Source organism: Achroia grisella, unplaced genomic scaffold (assembly GCF_030625045.1).
Source record: "Achroia grisella isolate CSIRO2021 unplaced genomic scaffold, CSIRO_AGI_Agris_v1 utg900, whole genome shotgun sequence".
Taxonomy (NCBI): Eukaryota; Metazoa; Arthropoda; class Insecta; order Lepidoptera; family Pyralidae; genus Achroia; species Achroia grisella.
Window position 1 is genome coordinate 4,724,417 of NW_026713059.1, and position 19,162 is coordinate 4,743,578.

Consider the following 19,162-nt stretch of genomic DNA (forward strand, 5'->3'; position numbering starts at 1 on the left):
CACCTTTTGCTTAGTTCAGACTATATGGCGCTGTGCAATTTGTTTAGGGTCGTTATTTATAAGATGAAATTAACTAGAGAACTAACAGTAAGAGACTCAACGCAACAAATTTTCAAATAAGATAATTATTCTCTGCTACGATAACAATAACATTGAAACGCTGTAGGGTTTATACAAAGACGGGTCAATATGCGAATCAGGGCGAATTGACGTAGTCACGGAAGCACAAATGTATTATCATTTAGAATATACGTCATTTATAATGATGAGTAAATACTGCTTAAGCTAAGAACAATAACTTGTTCTTAGATCTTAGAAATGTCGGGTCTTGCTGTCGATAGGAGTCGTCATCTGCGTCATAATATTATACATGACGCATTATTTACTTTGAGGTTTGTTATATTATTATATATGTAGATATTGTCTGCGTCTATACGCGTTGCTGTTCATACCTATATAACAGCTGCATATAGCTGTAACTACTTTCACGTAATGGTCCGTTAATTTATTTTCCGATAACTTGCATAAAAAATATATCCTGACATCTTTTGTTCGTGCCCAGTGAATAATCATAATATTTCATTACGAACAATTTATATATCTGGTGCTCAGATTGCTCTCACATACTGTACGTTTAGAAATTGGTCTGGATATTATAAAATAATTTTCTCTCATTCATATGGTTCTTATAGTAGTAGATATATGTATATTAATAATAGATTGATTACATATAACAAAAACTCAAAAACGTATAATTAACAATATACTATCAATGTCAACAGCAACAATAAATGCATAACTAACTACTTATATACTTTCAAAAGTTGTTCATTCAGTCGCCGAACGTTTTGTGCATAAACTTTTTTGAGTATTCGTATACAACAAATAGAGTAGCAGTCGCCGGTATTGTCCTAACTAGTGTGGGCTTCAGTCCATTATACAATGCTAGTACTCCTGAAAAGAACAGAAATATTATAAAAACCAGCTCCTCTAATGCAATTTGCAGGGTCTTCCCTGCAAATTGCATTAGAGGGTTGTTAGTTATGTGGATTAAGGACCCTATCGCTAGCAATGTACCATGTCAGCTTGACCTTCACGCAGTTCCCCCTGAAAACTAGCCTTTCATACTTTGTGAATTCATAATTATGGACCTCCATCATCACCACCATCACCCTCCAGTGATGCCAAACCGGCGGAAAACGTTAGCGCAGGCGGGCTCACCTATCCATTATCATAAAAAAGCCAAATTTAGGAAGAATAGGACATACAAAAACAACCTGCTTTCGATATTGACAATACTAATTATTTATTACGCTATATGTTCGCGACAAATTAACAGATTACGACAATTACTGAAGACAGGGTGCATCATATTCTTACCATTCTAACATTTTAAGTTTTATCTAAGATAACTGTTGTTATCTTCGATAAAACTTAAATTGAACTATTACTATAGTTACTTTGACTTTCTAATGTAATAATATTATACGGGAAGTGTTTCTTAGATTTAAAAGATTTAAATCATTTAAAAAGGCAATTTCGGTAAATTAATATATGGCGACAATAGAATCTCATTTAACAATTTATTTAGGATTTTCAAATTTGTATCAGGTAAAAAATCTCGTAATCTCTGCACTTATATACCATATATTATATAAATATATATATATATATATTATATTATATATATATATATATATATATATTGAGAAAGAGAGCGAGAGTTTTTGGAACAATCAAACTCAAATACAGATATTAAAAGTGACGATTAGATATTATACATATGCCAACACGGAAGATATTTATATTCAAAACAGTAAACACACAAAAGTACACTCTAATTAGAACCTCCTCTTTGTTTTTGGTTAATAATACAGATAATGATTCTATATTAGTATAATCTATAATGACATGTAAAGAATAATTAATTATACAAACCTTCTTTTTTAATTATTTCGTAACCAATGTTTAGAAACTTTTGATTTTGATTCGATATTTGTATTCGAGATTTAATAACATCAGAAGGAAATATAACCGTCCACAGAACCAATCCACCGACCGCTCCAGCAATCATAGTCTTAACAAAACCTATGTCGTCTTTTGACTGACCTGGTTTTGCAAGTAAACTTCTTGTACCTGTGTATAGGTTAATTATAGTAATTAGATAACTTATATTTATGTTATTGTGAACTTTATGAAACTCATTAGCATTTATTAAATTTAAATGTAAAAATTACCATGCACCAAAACCACTATACCTACATGTAATAAAATATAACTATCGCTGTTGTGCATGAGAAAAACTAATTATTATATTTGGGAAAAATCTCTGATCAACGTAATACCATGTTTTAATTTTTTTAATTAATTTTTCTGCTTTGTTTTGTCTGTGAGTTTATGCTTTGTTTATACTCAGAAATGGTTTAAAAGATTTGGGTTTAAATTTAGACTAAACTGAAAGTCTGAACTTCAAATTTAGTATTTGTTTTATTCCTATTTTACAAACAAAAGTTATATCTTGTTTTATATACCAATATATTGTCTATGTTTTATAAAAATACTACTATTTTGTTTTAACATATGTGACATAAGACATTACAATATTTTACGACTATACCCTTGTTTTCTTTGCTCGTCTCGTCTTGATCTGTTTCCTTAGTGTCGTGTACTTAGCTTTTTACTTGTATATGTTACAGTAAGCATAGTCGAATATAGAATTTACGTGTTTTAGTTTTTTATAAGTAAATTTGATCGACCGATGAAAGATTACAGATTATCAAATACCGAAAATTGGAATGTCCTTTAATTAATTATAATATTGTTTTTAACCACAGTTTACAATCTCGAGTGGTAGATAACGCACGTAGTTCACAATATTACGGGGACATAAAAAAATCTTAATAAGATCACAGCTTTCGTTACCCTCCCAATCGATCGCATGTCCAATTCAAACGGGTATAGAAATTACCTTGGCCTGAGCCGAGGTTCAATGTCCCTCACATTAGTATTATCCATCAGGCGGGAGTTGGTCTTCCGGCACTTCATAAGTAAGTATATTGGAGTACAAAAATCCGCGATTTTGGAGTGTCATCTGCACTCACCGCCTATCATTCGGTGAAGCTGTAAAGGCCAGCTGTAGCCAAAAGCATTAGAATAGTACGAAAAAGTAATAGCTTACCTACCTATATTATACAGAGTTAGTTATCACTTTGTTCTTAGCCAGTTATTTCAAAGCAATTGACGTAACAAACTCGTTATAGACACTTTTAATTACATAACATTTTGACCTGCACTACTAATTAATAATTTATTTATGATATCTATAAGTACCTATACACATTATAAAACAAAGTTGAACGTCGGGGCTGCTTTTATATTCGCAACAATCTCATTTAAAAATAACGGCTTTTCAACTATTTTTCATGCATCAATGAAGTTATTTCCGGGAGGTTTCGATGATTTTATATGAATTAATTGAAATACTAGTGGGAAGCTGTGAGTCGGGTCGCTAGTATAAAATGTAACAGTAATTAAATAGTTAATAAAAAAATATACATTAAATTATTTACGATATATACCTAACACATGATGTCGTGTACATCTCAAAATGAAATTAGTTTTTCATTTCTTGTCAGTATGTTTATGCACGTTAATTTAAGAAACAACCATCAGCTTGAACACAATTTTCACGGATGTATTGTTGCATGTTCCATACAATATTCAATGTTTACTTCACTCAAATCAGTTGCCAATAAAATAACTATTATTTATTATCAATCCGAATACCATGCATCTAATATTCAAACTACAATCATTTTCGTGTAATGACTTACATAGATATCAAATTGTAGTACTAGTTACGTTAAAGGGACTTTGAGTCTAGCGACCGACATGAACTTGCACGGCCCTGACAAGGCCTATCGCGATCCCTTCGAGCCTAGGTACTGACTATCATCTGACCTCCATCTAATAACGGTAAGGACATGATTAAGGACATGATTACATTAGATTTCAAATAAAATTATAGACTAAAATTGATCTTCCATTTCAACACCGCGATGTTTCATGCAAATTCATAACATTATACGAATATGGCGGTAAAATTACAAAAATTAGCAATTGAAAATGCATGCAATGCATATAAAAATAATCTTTAGTTAAATAAAGTCTGTTAACTTCATTTAAATAAATATTATTTTTATTTGCATTAGGGTAAAATAATATTACACAATTTTTACACTGTAAGTGTATTTAGACTTACACGTAAATAGCAAGTCAAAAATCTAGTCGACCCTTACAAAACAGAAATTCTGAAAGTATTTCAGAACTTACATTGATTACGTGATCGCACAGTCTGCGATTAAGTTTTTTTTATTAATTTATGTTTTTTTCTTATATTATATTAGTTCTTATACTTTCTAAGAAAATGAAATCACTTGATTTCGGCCCTTTATTATTATACCGAATAAAGATTATAAAATCTTTATTAAAATTTGCAACACCAGTTTAAGTACCACACGTACCTTCATATCCTCCAAAAAAGAAGAAATATCCGGGCATTTCCCTCATTATAGTAGGTACAAGACCTCTAAACAGTCCTTGTATTCCATATTGTCTAAAAATTTGCTGAGTCAACTGTAGGGGTGTCACTTTAATCTGTAAAATTACAAGATAATCTATAGTAATAGAATAATGAGAAATAGAGTTGTGATTACCATAGTGACATACGTATTACTACATATATATTGTTACTACAGATAACTCAAAGTTATGATCCAAGCCGGGGTTCGCCACTAGTTAACTGTTATTACTAACTACCTGGTAATAGTTAACTAGTTATCAATAATGATGTAAGTATCGTAATAGGATTAGTAATGACAATAATAATATATAAACAAGTGATAAGCAGGGTAGAAATGTTGTTATGTTGTATTAACGTAACTTTGAAACAAATTATATTTATGCAATAATATAATTTGTTTCAAGTATATAACTAGAATGGTTACTTTTTTTATGTTACAGGGACAAACAGGGTCATAAATCACTTGATTGTACCTATATGGCTACCGACATATACATGAACAACAGCATGATCATCACGTCTGGTCGTCGGTCATGGAGGCGTTATACCTCCGCATCCTGTAATTTCACTGCCATATACCCTTCAACCAAAAGTTTACAAAGCAAGCTGATGAACGGTGGCAGAAATAGATGAGACAGAATTACCCACGGACTACAAGACAACGTTGTACAATGACTATTTACTTATTAACAACTAATAAGCACTATATTCTGCAAATAAATGATATGATTTGATTTAATAAAATTTTAACTTGCTTAGTTTTTTTTTGTTACTTTTTAAAATATAACTATTTCTGCCGAAGGTCGCTTTTACTAAAAACTATAGTTTCTATAGATTCTGGTTAATGACAATGAACTCCTAGAAATAGGTAGCATAAGTTTTTTTTTTATTCTATTATATATTGAGGGTTTATTCCGGAGAATATGCCACCCCCATCGGTGCAACAATACAAAATAGGGAGCATAAGTGATGCTACCTATTTCTAGGAGTATAAGTAGGTAATCATTGAAGTATAATTGGAAAACAAATAGAACAAACTTTACAGCTGTTTGAGAACCTTGCAGGTTGACCTCCCTCATGGCCTGCAACTGGCATTTGATCAGTTCCGTCGGGCACAGTGTGAACGACGAGAAGAAAGCAGCGAGGAAACCTGCCGACGCATTACCCAATGCTGAGAGCTGCTCTACATTCTAAAACATGCTTCGACTTATATCGGATGACTTTGTTTGCGGTTCGGAGAACATGGGTAATGTTATATAAACGATTATAATAGAAATCTTCTTTCTATGGATAAATAGCTTGGAAGTTATGACTATAAGAACAAACACCTCTGTTACGAAAATTCACGTGATTCCAACGCTGTGACGTGGCATTAACAATGCCGCATCGGGAGAATCTATACCTAACTGTGTCCACGCATCTGGACATATTTGTTATTATAGTCATAACTTACAAACTATTTAGCCAAAAGTATATAAAATAACTACTTATTTTGATATATGAATTAATTTTGTACATTACATCCTTCTCGCCCATACTTCACGATCTTACCCATGGTTATCAGGGGACAAAATTGCGCCAGACCCAATTTTAACGTCAGAACAATCTTGTAGTTTTAAAATAGTTGTCTTACTATATTATTTATTATTATGTATTTATATAATCGAATTGGATGTTGATTTATAAATTAACTAAATTAACATCCAATTCGTTGAAATATAGTCATAGTTAGTATTGTCTTTTGATAGCCATTTAGTCAAACATGCGAGTATACGATCATACAGGATATTACTCAATTATACATTTTTTGTTCATCAGAAATATGGTCTATAAAGTGGTATCTGTCAGGCAGGTCTTGGTTTTAGTCACTTCATAAGTCTTTTCGAGGATTTGCAACTCGACTGCTTTTTCAAATGTGTAAAGGCCAGCTACGGCCAACAGAATATATTAAAAACACATTTTCCATAGTATATTTGAATCAAATTAATATTTATTCCGTAGAATTGTATACGACCATATGTAACAAACATATGGTCGTATATGATTCTACGGAACATTCTAGTAACAATATATATATTTAAAAAATCTTCAATGTAGGAATAAGGCCACTGCTAATAATAAAACATGTTAAGAATAATATGAGGAATCTGTCCTTCGTAATATGTATATATTGGTACTTACATGAGTTCCAGTTAAAGTACAAACAAACTTCTGACAATAACCATATGCAGCAAATAAAACTGAGTTTTCAGCTACATTAGCTAAGATTGCAGGCGTTGTTCCCGCGTATAATCCACGAATTATGCCATCACTTCTTAGCGTTTGTTTTAAACAGTTATACATTCCTGTATAAAGGTGTGGGAATGTTTGCATTTTAACTTTTACGGTATCTAAAGGTTGACCGACATATACAACTGCAACACCACCTGCGGTAGGAATACAAGATTATAAAAAAGTCGTTTAATATGAATATTATGGAGGTAGACTTTGTAATCAAGCCACCAAACAGCTATATTCATAAACTGTGTATCACAGAAGTTTTTAAAGAGTGAGATAAGGCAGTGAAAGCAGGCAAAATATATAACATCCTAGTCCTCCAGATAGACAATGGATGAGTGGTATAATGAGCGGTATCATAATAATGTGATGTCTGCTGTCATTCCTGGTCAGTGGCGCCTGTTACCACTTGACATCAGGTATGCCGTCAGCTTATTTGACACAAACAACATGTTAAATTTTCATATGTCACCAGGAACTAACCTGCTCATTGTACTATTTAATAGAATGATAGAGAAAAAATGGGTGTGATTTTTAAATCACTCTTTAGAGTGATTTACTTAAACATAGTAGTTATCTGTAATCTTGTAATTTTTATGTAATTACATATTATATAAATTCTAAATCAATATTTGATTTACCTAATGAACCCGCAGTAAAGTCAATGATACCATTCTTGAAGTTTCCAGATGAATTAGAGTGTGCCATATTTTAAAACTGTGTATCTATCCTATAATAAAGAAGAAAAGTATAATATAAAAATATACTTCAATTACATGTGATAAAGTTTGTAATTTTTTTTAATAATAAAAATATAAAATCATATGTTATATATTATGAAAATATATTTCGAAACAACAATTTGTGCACAATATTACTATAATACCATGATAAAATTAATAGTTTGTAAAATTATTATCTGTATCATAGAAAGCTTTCTGTACAATCTAGTGATTGTTATTTTACAATTAATTATCAAAAAAGCTAAGATTGTCTGGCATAGTAGACACCTTGTGATGTAAAATCTTAAGCACTTTAATATCAAGTTGCTTGCTTAGAACTCCTACCTATTTAGACCAAATACAATATTTTTTATTATGTATGTATGACATAGACTTTGGAAAATTATTATGTCCAAAATACACTATCATATGATACAAACATTGATAATTAATTTTGATATATAATAAAACTTAATATAATTGTATGCATTAGTTCTGTATTGTAAAAGTTAATTTCTATTATTTCAAACTATTCCAACAAATATTTAGGTTATTTAAAATCACTTGTGTAGGCATGCACAATGTCTTATAATACTCTTACAACAAAATTACCTATATGTTGAAGGGTTTAGAGAATTGTCCAAAAATGTGCTAATTACAAACTTGTTGTTTTTTCTTAGAAATTCGAAAATGCACTTTTTTATAAAGTAATTATTCTAGATTTATAAATTTCAAAATATAATACGAAGGATTTTACCATTTCAGTAAGCTGAAAAGTTTCGCATATATATATTATTAATATAAAAGTCTTACTGTATTAATTTAAATTCAAACATAAATATATATTCCTCTGTTCCTCTGTCATTCATCATATTTATTTAGTATAAAGATATAGAATGCCTGGTATATCTATAGAATGTCAATGGAAAAAAGTAATTATATTATTATAACCTATAATAATAACACATAACTATTTGAAATGATTTTATTTTAATACTATGTATAAAAAATACGGCAAAATAATATTACTTACCTACTATGTGAAGAGTAATTTTTTTATATTTTGCATCCAAATTCACAAATACTTCATAACCAGCAATACCAAAAGAGCAATAAACAAAGTTGACAAAATAATGAACTGACTGATAAAGTAATTAACTTATCACTAAGGATGCGGTTTATCCAAATACGTCAAAATATCGATGAATTGACTAGTAAGTCATCGATAACATCATACTTCACGATATTACACTCTCGAAAATTCATAAACATAATAACATAAAAGTGAAACAGAAGATAAATAAAGTTAAAGTAACCTTAAAAATAATTTCTACATTATTTTATATTACTTGATAATATAATGTAATGCAAAGTTATTGTACCTTACTAGATACTTCTACGGATGATGTACAAGCTAATACATTAATGGTATTCCAATATTCCAGTGTATCTCGCCGGTTTTTTGATATATCAATTTTTTTTACATATCGAATGCCAATATTTTTTCATTGTCGCATACCTTGTATCTTTTTTTATTGGCTTGAATTTTTTTTATTAAGTATTTTACGGCACTGGAAATCTCCTTTCAGCCTATTTATTGGCTCCAGCATTTAGTGTTGCCATTAAGGGTCATATTTTTTGCTGAATACCTAAAACTTTCTTCTAGCTTCTATACAGAACGAAACAATTTGAATATAAATAAACTCGCAGATTATACTTAACATTCAATCTATCAACGTCTACGAAATTGTAATAAATTTAGTTTTACAAAAAACTTCAATCGTTAAAGAAAACTATTGTAAGTAAGTTGATCACGTTATTTTGTTAAGGAATATATTTTTATCGTATATTTAAAATACATCAATCAAAAGACAGAACAGCACTATTTAAATATGCCAATGCTACAAACAGTAACTGTTAACTAAAGCAACTCGTATAATGTCTTATTTTTAATATAATATATAATTACAATTTTTAGCCTTAGCCATTTATAAGTTGTCTAAAGTTGTAATTTACACAGATGTGCAAAATAATTTACCAAATGTATTTAAAATAATAATACGAATATTTTATGTATTTTTAATTATAAATAACAAAACATTTTGTAAATTTTGTATTAAAATACTATTACTAAATGCAATTTCCTATTTACATAAAATACAAATAATACATAAAAATAAAATATTTTTTAAGCTCTCAACATCTTTATAGCAGTACTTACCTTACTTACTTACTTAGTAATACCACTAGCAAGTCTTTTTATTAAAGGAAGTATTAAAAGGAGCCGGTACTTTATGTACGACTGAGAATAAACGATATGATTCATGATACAATATAAGATATTATTTAGATAAAACTGGCTGTAATAATGTATAGTTAGCCGGGCTATCAAACAGCGTCGCGTCGTGTCGCAGTGCTTGTTGTGCGTTTATAACTCCGTCGTGGCTATTATAAAGGAGTCTCGCCGTTATAAACTCCTATCGTTATAACGTCGATAGTTGTGACAATAAATTATACTCAGTCTCTCTTACTGAAAATGGTAACCCTTACCGATAAATATAAATCAGGGACATCACAAAATTTTATGATGTCTGATGATGTTTTGAGTCAGTTACCTAATCCTATATTATTATTGATTATAGTGAAATAAAATATTTCAATTAAAACACGTAAGGCATTTCTAAATAACAAATTTATACACGAAATAAGAAAGTGTATTTTTTATTATTCATTTTTAATATTATTATTATTAATTAATATTATAAAAATATCAATTCTTTGTTTATTTTCTGTTACTATCTGATAATTTGATATAGTGCTGCGAATTATTAAGTTACTTAATATATTACAGAAATTGTTGGACTAGTTATTTTAAAATTAAATTAATTGGCAACACTGCCTACCCAACAAAAAAATTGAACTCACGAACCAAAACATGGTTGTTTTTCAGCTTTCTTTGGGACTTATTTTTGAAGTCTCTTTGATTACATATTAATTTACATTAGCTAAGAATGAAGAATATAAATCGAATTTAAAGTTAACAAACCCGATATGTATTTTATTTGAGAGGTTAGCGTCTCGAAAGTGCTAGCCTGCTAGTAGATATTCAAAGTTGTTACTGGGATTAAACATGATTCTTATTAGTTATAAATGATTTATGTAAGTGTTTTAAAAAGTTTATATACTTTACTGTATTTTATAATACTTTCCCACGTTATATCTACCAAAAATAATGTCAAGTTTTGACGTGTCGTTTTTTGAGTTCATGTTAGGCGGCCATGTTTGTCATTTTATTTATTAAAAACCGTAAAAATGTTATGAGAATTAGTATTAGGCTTATGTTGTATCATTACATGCCTTGTTTAGTAGGTGTTTGTTCATTTCTGTTAAGATAGTTTACTGTGTACCTGTGAATTTTTTGTTGATAACTGCTGTTAAAAAAAAACCTTGCGTTCTTTGTGTACAGGTAATTTCAGAATGGTTGTTGGATCAGCAGCTTACCCAGGGAGGCAAGTACTCCACAAAATGCAGCCGATGGGAATGACCCCTCGCGAGCTCTCGGAATACGACGACTTGGCGACGGCACTTATCGTGGATCCTTACTTGACCATCACTACACACAAAATGAACATTCGCTACAGACCCATAAAAACTAATAAAGATGATCTTAAGCAAATAATTAAGGAATTTGTCCAAACTCAAGATTACAATAAAGCTTATTCTAAACTAGCAAGTGGTGAATGGATGCCAAGACATTTTAGTAAAAATAAACATCAACAAAGCAAACTTAGAGAACATGTAAGTAAATTACCTACAGTCTAATTATTTTTCATTTTAGTTAGCAAATCTCTACTTAGTGATAAATTTTGTGTTTTTATTTCAGATATACCGCTACTTAAGGGTTTTTGATAAAAAGGCAGGCTTTGTTATAGAACCTTGCTATAGATATTCTTTAGAAGGCAGAGTTGGAGCCAAAATTTCAACAACTAAGAAATTTTTTAAGCATGAGAGAATAGATTTTCTTGTGGGTTGTATAGCTGAAATGACAGAGGAGGAAGAAAAACAGCTCCTTCATCCAGGAAAGAATGATTTTTCTGTCATGTACAGCTGTCGGAAAAATTGTGCACAGTTGTGGTTGGGACCTGCAGCATATATAAATCATGACTGTAGACCGAATTGTACTTTTGAGGCTACTGATCGTGGTAAGGCATTTGTTCGTGTCTTAAGGGATATTGAGGTTGGTGAGGAGATAACTTGTTTTTATGGAGAAGATTTCTTTGGAAATGGTAATTGTTATTGTGAATGTGAAACTTGTGAAAGGCGTGGGAAAGGTGCATTTTCTGTCAAAAGTCCACACAATGATGAACAGGCTACAAGATATCGATTTAGAGAAACAGATAATAGAATTAATAGAACAAAGGCTAAACAGAGTCAAAAGATGAATGGGAAAAATTCTGAAAAGTCACGATTGGCAGGTAGGCAAAATTCAAATATAATATCTCCACTAAGTATGAAAGAAATGAAACAGAAAGGATTGACAAAATATGATGCTGAACTTTTAATAGCCCAAGGTTGTATTGCAGATGTTGTAGATGGTACAGGTGATAAAGATACACAAGGTAGTAGGGACTCCTCTGTTTCAAGCAGAGGTGATAGGTTACGTCGTAGGACAGATAGTGGTCGTACTTCAAATGGCATTATGCCACCTGTAGGTAATACTAAACGTCGAGCACCACCTTCAAGGTGTTGTAGCACTGCCAGTTCTCGTAGTAGTAGAGATTCTCATAGTGGAATAGTGTTGAGGAGCCATAAACGTCTTGATAATTTTGCACAGGCACAGACTACTTGTGCTAAAATTAAACACATTTCAAAATGTGCACCTGAAACTAAGGAAGAAAGGAACCTTGATACACCAAAAGGAGAGCCTGATTTACCTGATTCTTTAGAACCTAATAATGTTATTGTTAAAACTGAACCCATACATAATGCCCAGAAAGAAGATAGTTTTATTTTGGAAGATGTTTTAAATATAAGTAAAACAGAATTAGGGCACACTGAGAGTGAATGTACTGTAAAAGAATCTCTGCAAAATGATTTGAGTTCACATAACAAAGTAAAAATCGATAGCCTCTCAAACAGCTCAGATACTAAAGAACAAAAAATAGACAATGATGATTGTGGAAGTGGTAATACATACATTAAAAGTGAAATTTATGACTTTAGAGAAAATGTTAATCCAAGTGAACCAAAAGAATGCAAATTGAACAAAAATAATAAAATAGATTTAAATAATCGGACTGAGGAACCTAAAAAGGAATTGGACACTGGACCACCTTGGTTAGCAGATAATTCTAATAAGAGCAGTGAGTGTCCATGTACACCACCACGCAGAGGTTTAAAGTTGACATTGCGAGTTAAGAGAAGTCCTGTAGTAGAGGAAGTAATGGATTGTGGTGCCACAACAGAGGTGCCCGAATATGAGGTATTGCGGTTGGAAGGTGTTGATCCTGAGACAGTAAGACGTATAAAAAAACGCCGTCGGTCAAAAGAGCGTCATCGAAAACATAGTCCGATCCGTCCCTTGCCCCCTATGAAACGCTTAAGATTAATTTTCGGCAATGAAAGTCGTACTATCGATTTACCTGCTGCTATTTCGGCGGACTGACAGCCGCAACTACCTTATGGTTATATTTCCACCGTTATAATTCAATTATTAGTTTAATTTTCATTTGACTAGGATATTTTATCTAGTATTTATTTCATTATGTGAAATTCTGATTTGAGTATTGTGTGATAGGCATCATATTTTTATTTGATGATTCCAAGGAAATATTTATTAAAACGAAAACTAAAGTTTGTTATTTCATTAGCACTAATTTATTATTTCCCGTTTTTATGCAACCTATTTTGACAAATAGCCACTATATGTTATGATCAAAGTCAAAATATGTAACAGGACCCAAATATATGCAGTTGTAACTGAAAGATTTATTATATTACAATTCGAATAATAATAACCAATTAAAATTTCAGATTATTATATATAATCTGAAATTCGAATTGGTTTGTTATGCCTGAAACAATAATTTCGAGTTTATTATACTGCATATTATTATAATGTGTTGCAATACATTACAGTGACTTGATGTAACAATTAATTACTGTGAAAATAGTGTTGGCCTTTGGACATAACATGGATTATAAGACTAAATTTTCTTATTTATAATCACGATAAAGTCATTGCTTATTGCAAGTAGGATATAAGTCTGACCGATATATAATTCTAGTACAATTTTGTGCTGCCGAAGTTTATTTTAATGTGATGAATGAAATTAAATTCAAATCAAATACACCAAATAGTTGCATACAAACGCCAAAACTAGATGTTTTGTAGAAATCCTTTGTGTATTATTACCGATTTTACCGTTGACATGTTGTACAAGCTATACTGATTGTTTAGACATTAGGCTTTAATGTTTGTAGTATTGTATCTCGAGAACTGTTGAAATGATACCATATATACAATAGTTAAAGTGATATGGTAGGTACTTATCAATATTAATTTTAATATTTTAAGAATAAATAATAGTTTCCGCTTTTCTGCTTCCAGATAATTTACCTGATATTTGGAATAAGTTCAGTCCAACTGAATATGGTTGCATGAAGTGTGTTTGAGTAAATTTTACAAGGAGTGACTGATTTATTATCTTATATAAACATAATATTATGCCGAGAAAAGAAAATATCCAGTTTTGGCGTAGTATTTGATGTGTTTTATAATTTTGACGTTTTTGTCACCAGTGTTCGGCAGATAGTTAATATACTAGATAGGTAGTTTTTTACATTTGCGTGTGTATCTTTTCTGAGGTGGCAGTCGAAGTTTAAATTGTAAATTTATTTGGTATAATTATGTAAACTTTTGATGTACATAATAATATAATATTTGCTGACAAGCAGATGAAGTATGAAAGTAATGTTAGTTTAATCGTAATTGTTAGTGGTATCTACCAAATATATTGTATAAAAATGCAGTTTTCAATGAAACTTTACACATAAGTGAGCAAATATCCATTATGTACGTAAATGGTGTGTTATAGAAGCTTATACTGACTGCTTCCGAAGTACATTACAACTATATCCCATATAACAATTTCAACTCTGCAACAAAGCTTGTAAAGGCTTTGTTCTGCACGCAATTAATTTAAATGAAAGCACGTAACGAGTTGAAGGAAGGGAAAGGTGGGAAAATAAGCGTTTGGCTAACCTATTGGTAAGCGGTGTAGTATAATCGTAGCCTATGACCCCTGCACGCCCAGGGTAGTCATCAGCGTTTGTTAACTCAAAATAAATATATTGACAAAGATGCATCGGATAGTATTACATTTTTAATGTCGTATTAATCATCCGTTGCTTTCGCTATTCTGCTTATATTTACTTATGGGGAGAATTTATGATTTCTTTTACTCTGATTATTGGGATAAAATATCTATAAATATATAGCGCTGATTTTAGTTGATCTCAAAGTACTACTTGATAAACGTTGGTTGGTCACATTAGCAACTACGCGCATCATTCAATGAACAGAATGCGTAAACTTGTGAGGTATGTATGTATGACATAGGTTGTAATGTATCTGTAAATTAAATAGCTAGTAAATGAACTAGCTTTTGTGATATTCCTTTATGGAATAGTATGTAAAAATAAATTAGATGAAACAAGTTGCATATTGTTGACAAATATAAGCTATTATGAAATATTTTCAATTAAGTATAATCACAATAAAATGCCTCAAGTTTCGGTCATGTTTATTATTTATGTATATTTAAGTTTACCTCTTAACTAGAAATTTAAATGGTGAAGTTTTTGCTAGCAATTCTACCAATAATAGACTCACCTCACGCCCCTAGACACCATTATGGCTGATACCTGTGATTTCGATACGATGGGCGGGACGGGACTGATTTCATGTTCATTTTCTTTTATATTTCTTAAGGATAATAATGGAATGGTACACCCGTCTGCACTAACTGTTTACGCTGGCGACACCAGTGGAGGATGATAAGGTGAATATGAGGTCAGGTCAGTTAGCTCATCGTGGTAAATTCATCACGAATTTATAACGATAGTTTCTAGGGGGATCTACGTGGAGGTAAACCAGTCATAGTACATTGCTAGCAATGTGGTTATTAGTCCACATTATAAACAATCTTCTTACCCATGGGCGGTGCAGTGGATCGCGGTTTAAAGTGGATAGATCATTGTAGCTTTGCATGTTGTGCACACAAACACTTGCGTTTCCGTGACGTTGTCGTTCTTACATTTCTTCTGCGTCCTAACTAGTCGCTATCTTAATTTCAGAGATAGGGTTTGCGTCGCAGCACACTAGTCGACAAGTAAGATAAAAAAATTTTTTTTACATGTTTTTGTAAAACGTATTGCCTTTCTGTGTGGAAAGATTTTGCAAGATTTTATTATTTGTTATGAGAAAAGGGTACCACGGGAGAAAGGGGTTGTCAGTTTAACTTCAACGAGCTGAAGTCATGCTCATATTATTCACCACTGATGCCCCGCTAGTGTATACCTTTAGCGCAGGCAGTATTCCACTATCATCCATTAAAGAAAAAATACTTATCACGGAAATCATATGATTTTATGACCGTCAGATTGTCTGCGTTTGCAGTCACATAACAATAATTGTCGTATTTAATTTGTATTTCACCTGCCCTGAAAATAACAAAATCATTACTTCAACAGATGATATTTTTGATGAACAGAATACTATATTCTGCCCTAAAGAAAAACTTGAGGATAACAAAAATGAAAATGAGAAGATTATAATAATTGATGATGAAAAGGATAATAAAAATATGAGTAATAAGCCTATACAGTTAGAACAAGAAAGAATAGATGAAGAAAAAGATAATGAGATAGAAGAAGATGAAAAGGTAAGAACACGTCCTGGGCGCGAAATAAATGTACCTAGAAATTTACATGATTATGAAATATATACGGCATATTGTTTAATAACTAATTGTCTAAATGATGTACCTCAAACATACAAAGAAGCCGTTAAAGATTTAGAGTGGAAAAAAGCTATAAATAAAGAAGTAGAGTCATTAGAGAAACTAGAAACTTGGTCAGTTGTAGAAAACAAAGAAGGTTTAAAATCTATTGATACAAGATGGATTTTTACTATCAAAGATAATGGCATCAAAGTGGTGGTGTAGTAGTGGTGAAAGGTTACCAAATAGCTGATAAATATTTTGAGATAAATTATGCACCAATTGCGAGAATGTCAATTGTAAGAGCATTCTTAGCTCGATCTGTAGAAACACAAGCACCAGTTTACCAACTGGATGTACCTACAGCGTTTCTTAACGGATTTTTAGAAGCAGATGTGTATATTAAAGTACCACAAGGAATTGAAATTAAAGGAAACAAGATATTAAAACTAAGACGTAGTTTATATGGTTTAAAGGAAAGTCCTAAATGTTGGAACAAACAATTTAATATTATTATGCTGAAAATAGGTCTGAAAGATCAGGCTACGATTTTTGTTTGTATTTTAATGAAGATGTAAAACTATTAGTTTATGTTGATGATATTTTATTAATGGGGAAGGAGGAAGAAGTAGAACGTATAAAGAAGTTGTTATATCAAGAATTTAATACAAAATATTTAGGCGAAATAAAAAGTTTTTTGGGAATGTAAATTGAGAAAATAGAGGATGGTATTAAGATTAATCAAACAAAACAGATAGAGAGAATATTAGAAAAATTTAATATGAAAGAATGCAGAGAAGTTACTACACCTATGGAGGCAGGATTTAATGCAGATACGAAAGAAATAATTAAGGTTCCATATAAAGAATTAATAGGTTCTTTACTGTTTATATCATCTAACAGTAGACCAGATATCACTTTTGCAATTTCATATTTAAGCCGTTTTCTAGATAAACCTACAGAGGGTGTTTGGAAGGCAGCTAAAAGAGTAATGCGGTACTTGAAGGGGACGAAAGAGAAAAGTCTAATATACAGAAGGAGGATTAGTCAAGATTTAACAACATTTTCAGACGCAGACTGGGCATCTGACAAAATTGATAGGAAAAGTACTAGTGGCTGTGCTGTATTTTATGCTGGAAAACTTATTTCCTGGTATTCTAAGAAACAAGCTTCTGTAGCCTTATCGACTGCTGAGGCTGAATACTTAGACGGTGCTCTTGCTGTTTGTGAGATAGTTAATTTGAAGGGCGTCTTGTCAGATCTTACCTCACTAAATATAAATTGTAAATTATTGATTGATAATCAAAGTACTCTGAGATTAATTGAAAGCTACGAAAATAGTAAAAGATCAAAACACATAGATATTAAAGCTCATTACGTAAAAGATATTATTGCTAAGAAAATAATTAATTTATCCTATGTAGAAAGTAACAAAAATATTTCCGATGTATTTACTAAAGCTCTATCTTTCAACCAACATTCTTATTTAACTTTTAAAATGAATATAATGTAAACTCGACTTCTATTGTATTGTATAAATTTCAAATTAAGATTAGTGTTGTTACACCATTTATCGATATTATATACGGTGATGTTCGATGTATGTTCGTATGTATCATAGTAACAATTTCAAATTTACTAGATTAGAAGTTGAGGGGGGATGTTAGACATAAAACTCCTTTGATATATTGACATATATTATTTGTATATAAAAAGAGAAAACATATTAATAAAAAAGACGACTGCGAATAAAATGGTGTTTCCTTATTTGCCCTCTGCATAAATAAAATCCCAATACTTTTAAAATGAACTATTTTTTTCTCGAATTGCATGGTCTTGACTATTGACATTGGCTATAACGATTTGAATGACAATTAGTAGTTTGTTATGAAAACGTAACTGATGCCTCCTGCTCTTATTGTGGATTTCAATACTATTCATATTATGCGAAATGTGACGATGACAACTCTTATGTTGTTTACATTAACGGCGACACAGAACGAGTAGGATCATCTGACTAGTTTTTTTCGGCTTAAGTACTATTATTTTCGACTATATATTTTGATACTAGTTGATCCACGCAATTTCGATTTCATTACATTTTCCTAACTTGTGCAAAATTTTCATTGTTCCTAATCCTACGGTCGCGCCGGTCGTAGCGAGTCATGATGCGTTCCTCGACAAGTGGGCTAATGGTAAAGCTAATAATTTCCGGAAATAGAATTCTTCAGCTATATATATATATATATATATATATAAGTATATATTTTTTTAATTTTATATGTTCTTGATGTTTTCATTCCGCAGATTATGCCACCCCCATCGGTGCAACAATATATATATAATAATATATGTGACTCCACAGTAGCACACATATTGCTATTTTGGAAGAATAAGGTCAAACCCCCGTACCCTGTAATTTCGATACCTTGTCTGCTAAGGAACCTGACTTGCCGATACAATATTGGTTACTTATACACAAGAGACTAATTAAAAATTAAACTATCCCAAAAATAAACATTTCATGATGTTTATTAAAACATTTACTATTTTTATGTTCTTCTCATTACAGGTTAATA

The 19,162-nt window shown here is 31.2% G+C and overlaps 3 protein-coding genes across 5 annotated transcripts; 2 read left to right on the forward strand and 1 right to left on the reverse strand.

Annotated features, from left to right (window-relative positions):
• Positions 1-726: 726 nt before the first annotated feature.
• On the reverse strand, positions 727-9,112 carry LOC131853221 (mitochondrial ornithine transporter 1). 2 transcript variants are annotated; one of them, XM_059204057.1, is made up of 7 exons: positions 8,964-9,112; positions 7,501-7,589; positions 6,764-7,008; positions 5,626-5,772; positions 4,524-4,656; positions 1,939-2,136; positions 727-954 (listed from the first exon to the last, which is right to left on the reverse strand). In XM_059204057.1, exons 2-7 carry the CDS (start codon positions 7,565-7,567, stop codon positions 833-835), a joined length of 912 nt encoding a protein of 303 aa, XP_059060040.1. In that variant the 5' UTR covers positions 7,568-7,589; positions 8,964-9,112; the 3' UTR covers positions 727-832. The 2 variants fall into 2 exon arrangements, with proteins under 2 accessions (XP_059060040.1, XP_059060039.1); XM_059204056.1 differs by lacking the exon at positions 8,964-9,112 and adding an exon at positions 8,615-8,768.
• Positions 9,113-10,491: 1,379 nt separating this feature from the next.
• LOC131853220 (histone-lysine N-methyltransferase KMT5B) lies at positions 10,492-13,387 on the forward strand. 2 transcript variants are annotated; one of them, XM_059204054.1, is made up of 3 exons: positions 10,492-10,740; positions 11,048-11,379; positions 11,465-13,387. In XM_059204054.1, exons 2-3 carry the CDS (start codon positions 11,059-11,061, stop codon positions 13,244-13,246), a joined length of 2,103 nt encoding a protein of 700 aa, XP_059060037.1. In that variant the 5' UTR covers positions 10,492-10,740; positions 11,048-11,058; the 3' UTR covers positions 13,247-13,387. The 2 variants fall into 2 exon arrangements, with proteins under 2 accessions (XP_059060037.1, XP_059060038.1); XM_059204055.1 differs by lacking the exon at positions 10,492-10,740 and adding an exon at positions 10,849-10,946.
• A 3,977-nt stretch (positions 13,388-17,364) lies between these two features.
• Positions 17,365-19,160, forward strand: LOC131853364 (uncharacterized). Its single transcript, XM_059204231.1, has 2 exons — positions 17,365-17,809; positions 19,156-19,160. Exons 1-2 carry the CDS (start codon positions 17,365-17,367, stop codon positions 19,158-19,160), a joined length of 450 nt encoding a protein of 149 aa, XP_059060214.1.
• Positions 19,161-19,162: the final 2 nt, after the last annotated feature.

What these genes read in the sequence shown, in the direction of transcription:
- LOC131853221 (XM_059204057.1), bottom strand. Translation starts at nt 7,567, where the DNA reads ATGGCACACTCTAATTCATCTGGAAACTTCAAGAATGGTATCATTGAC. An exon ending in GTACTTTAACTGGAACTCAT is followed by an intron (nt 5,773 to 6,763) that starts GTAAGTACCAAT and finishes AGCATGTTTTAG; the next exon opens with AATGTAGAGCAGCTCTCAGC. An exon ending in TGCAAGGTTCTCAAACAGCT is followed by an intron (nt 4,657 to 5,625) that starts GTAAAGTTTGTT and finishes GTAATTTTACAG; the next exon opens with ATTAAAGTGACACCCCTACA.
- LOC131853220 (XM_059204054.1), top strand. Translation starts at nt 11,059, where the DNA reads ATGGTTGTTGGATCAGCAGCTTACCCAGGGAGGCAAGTACTCCACAAA. An exon ending in AAAGCAAACTTAGAGAACAT is followed by an intron (nt 11,380 to 11,464) that starts GTAAGTAAATTA and finishes TTTTTATTTCAG; the next exon opens with ATATACCGCTACTTAAGGGT.
- LOC131853364 (XM_059204231.1), top strand. Translation starts at nt 17,365, where the DNA reads ATGAAAGAATGCAGAGAAGTTACTACACCTATGGAGGCAGGATTTAAT.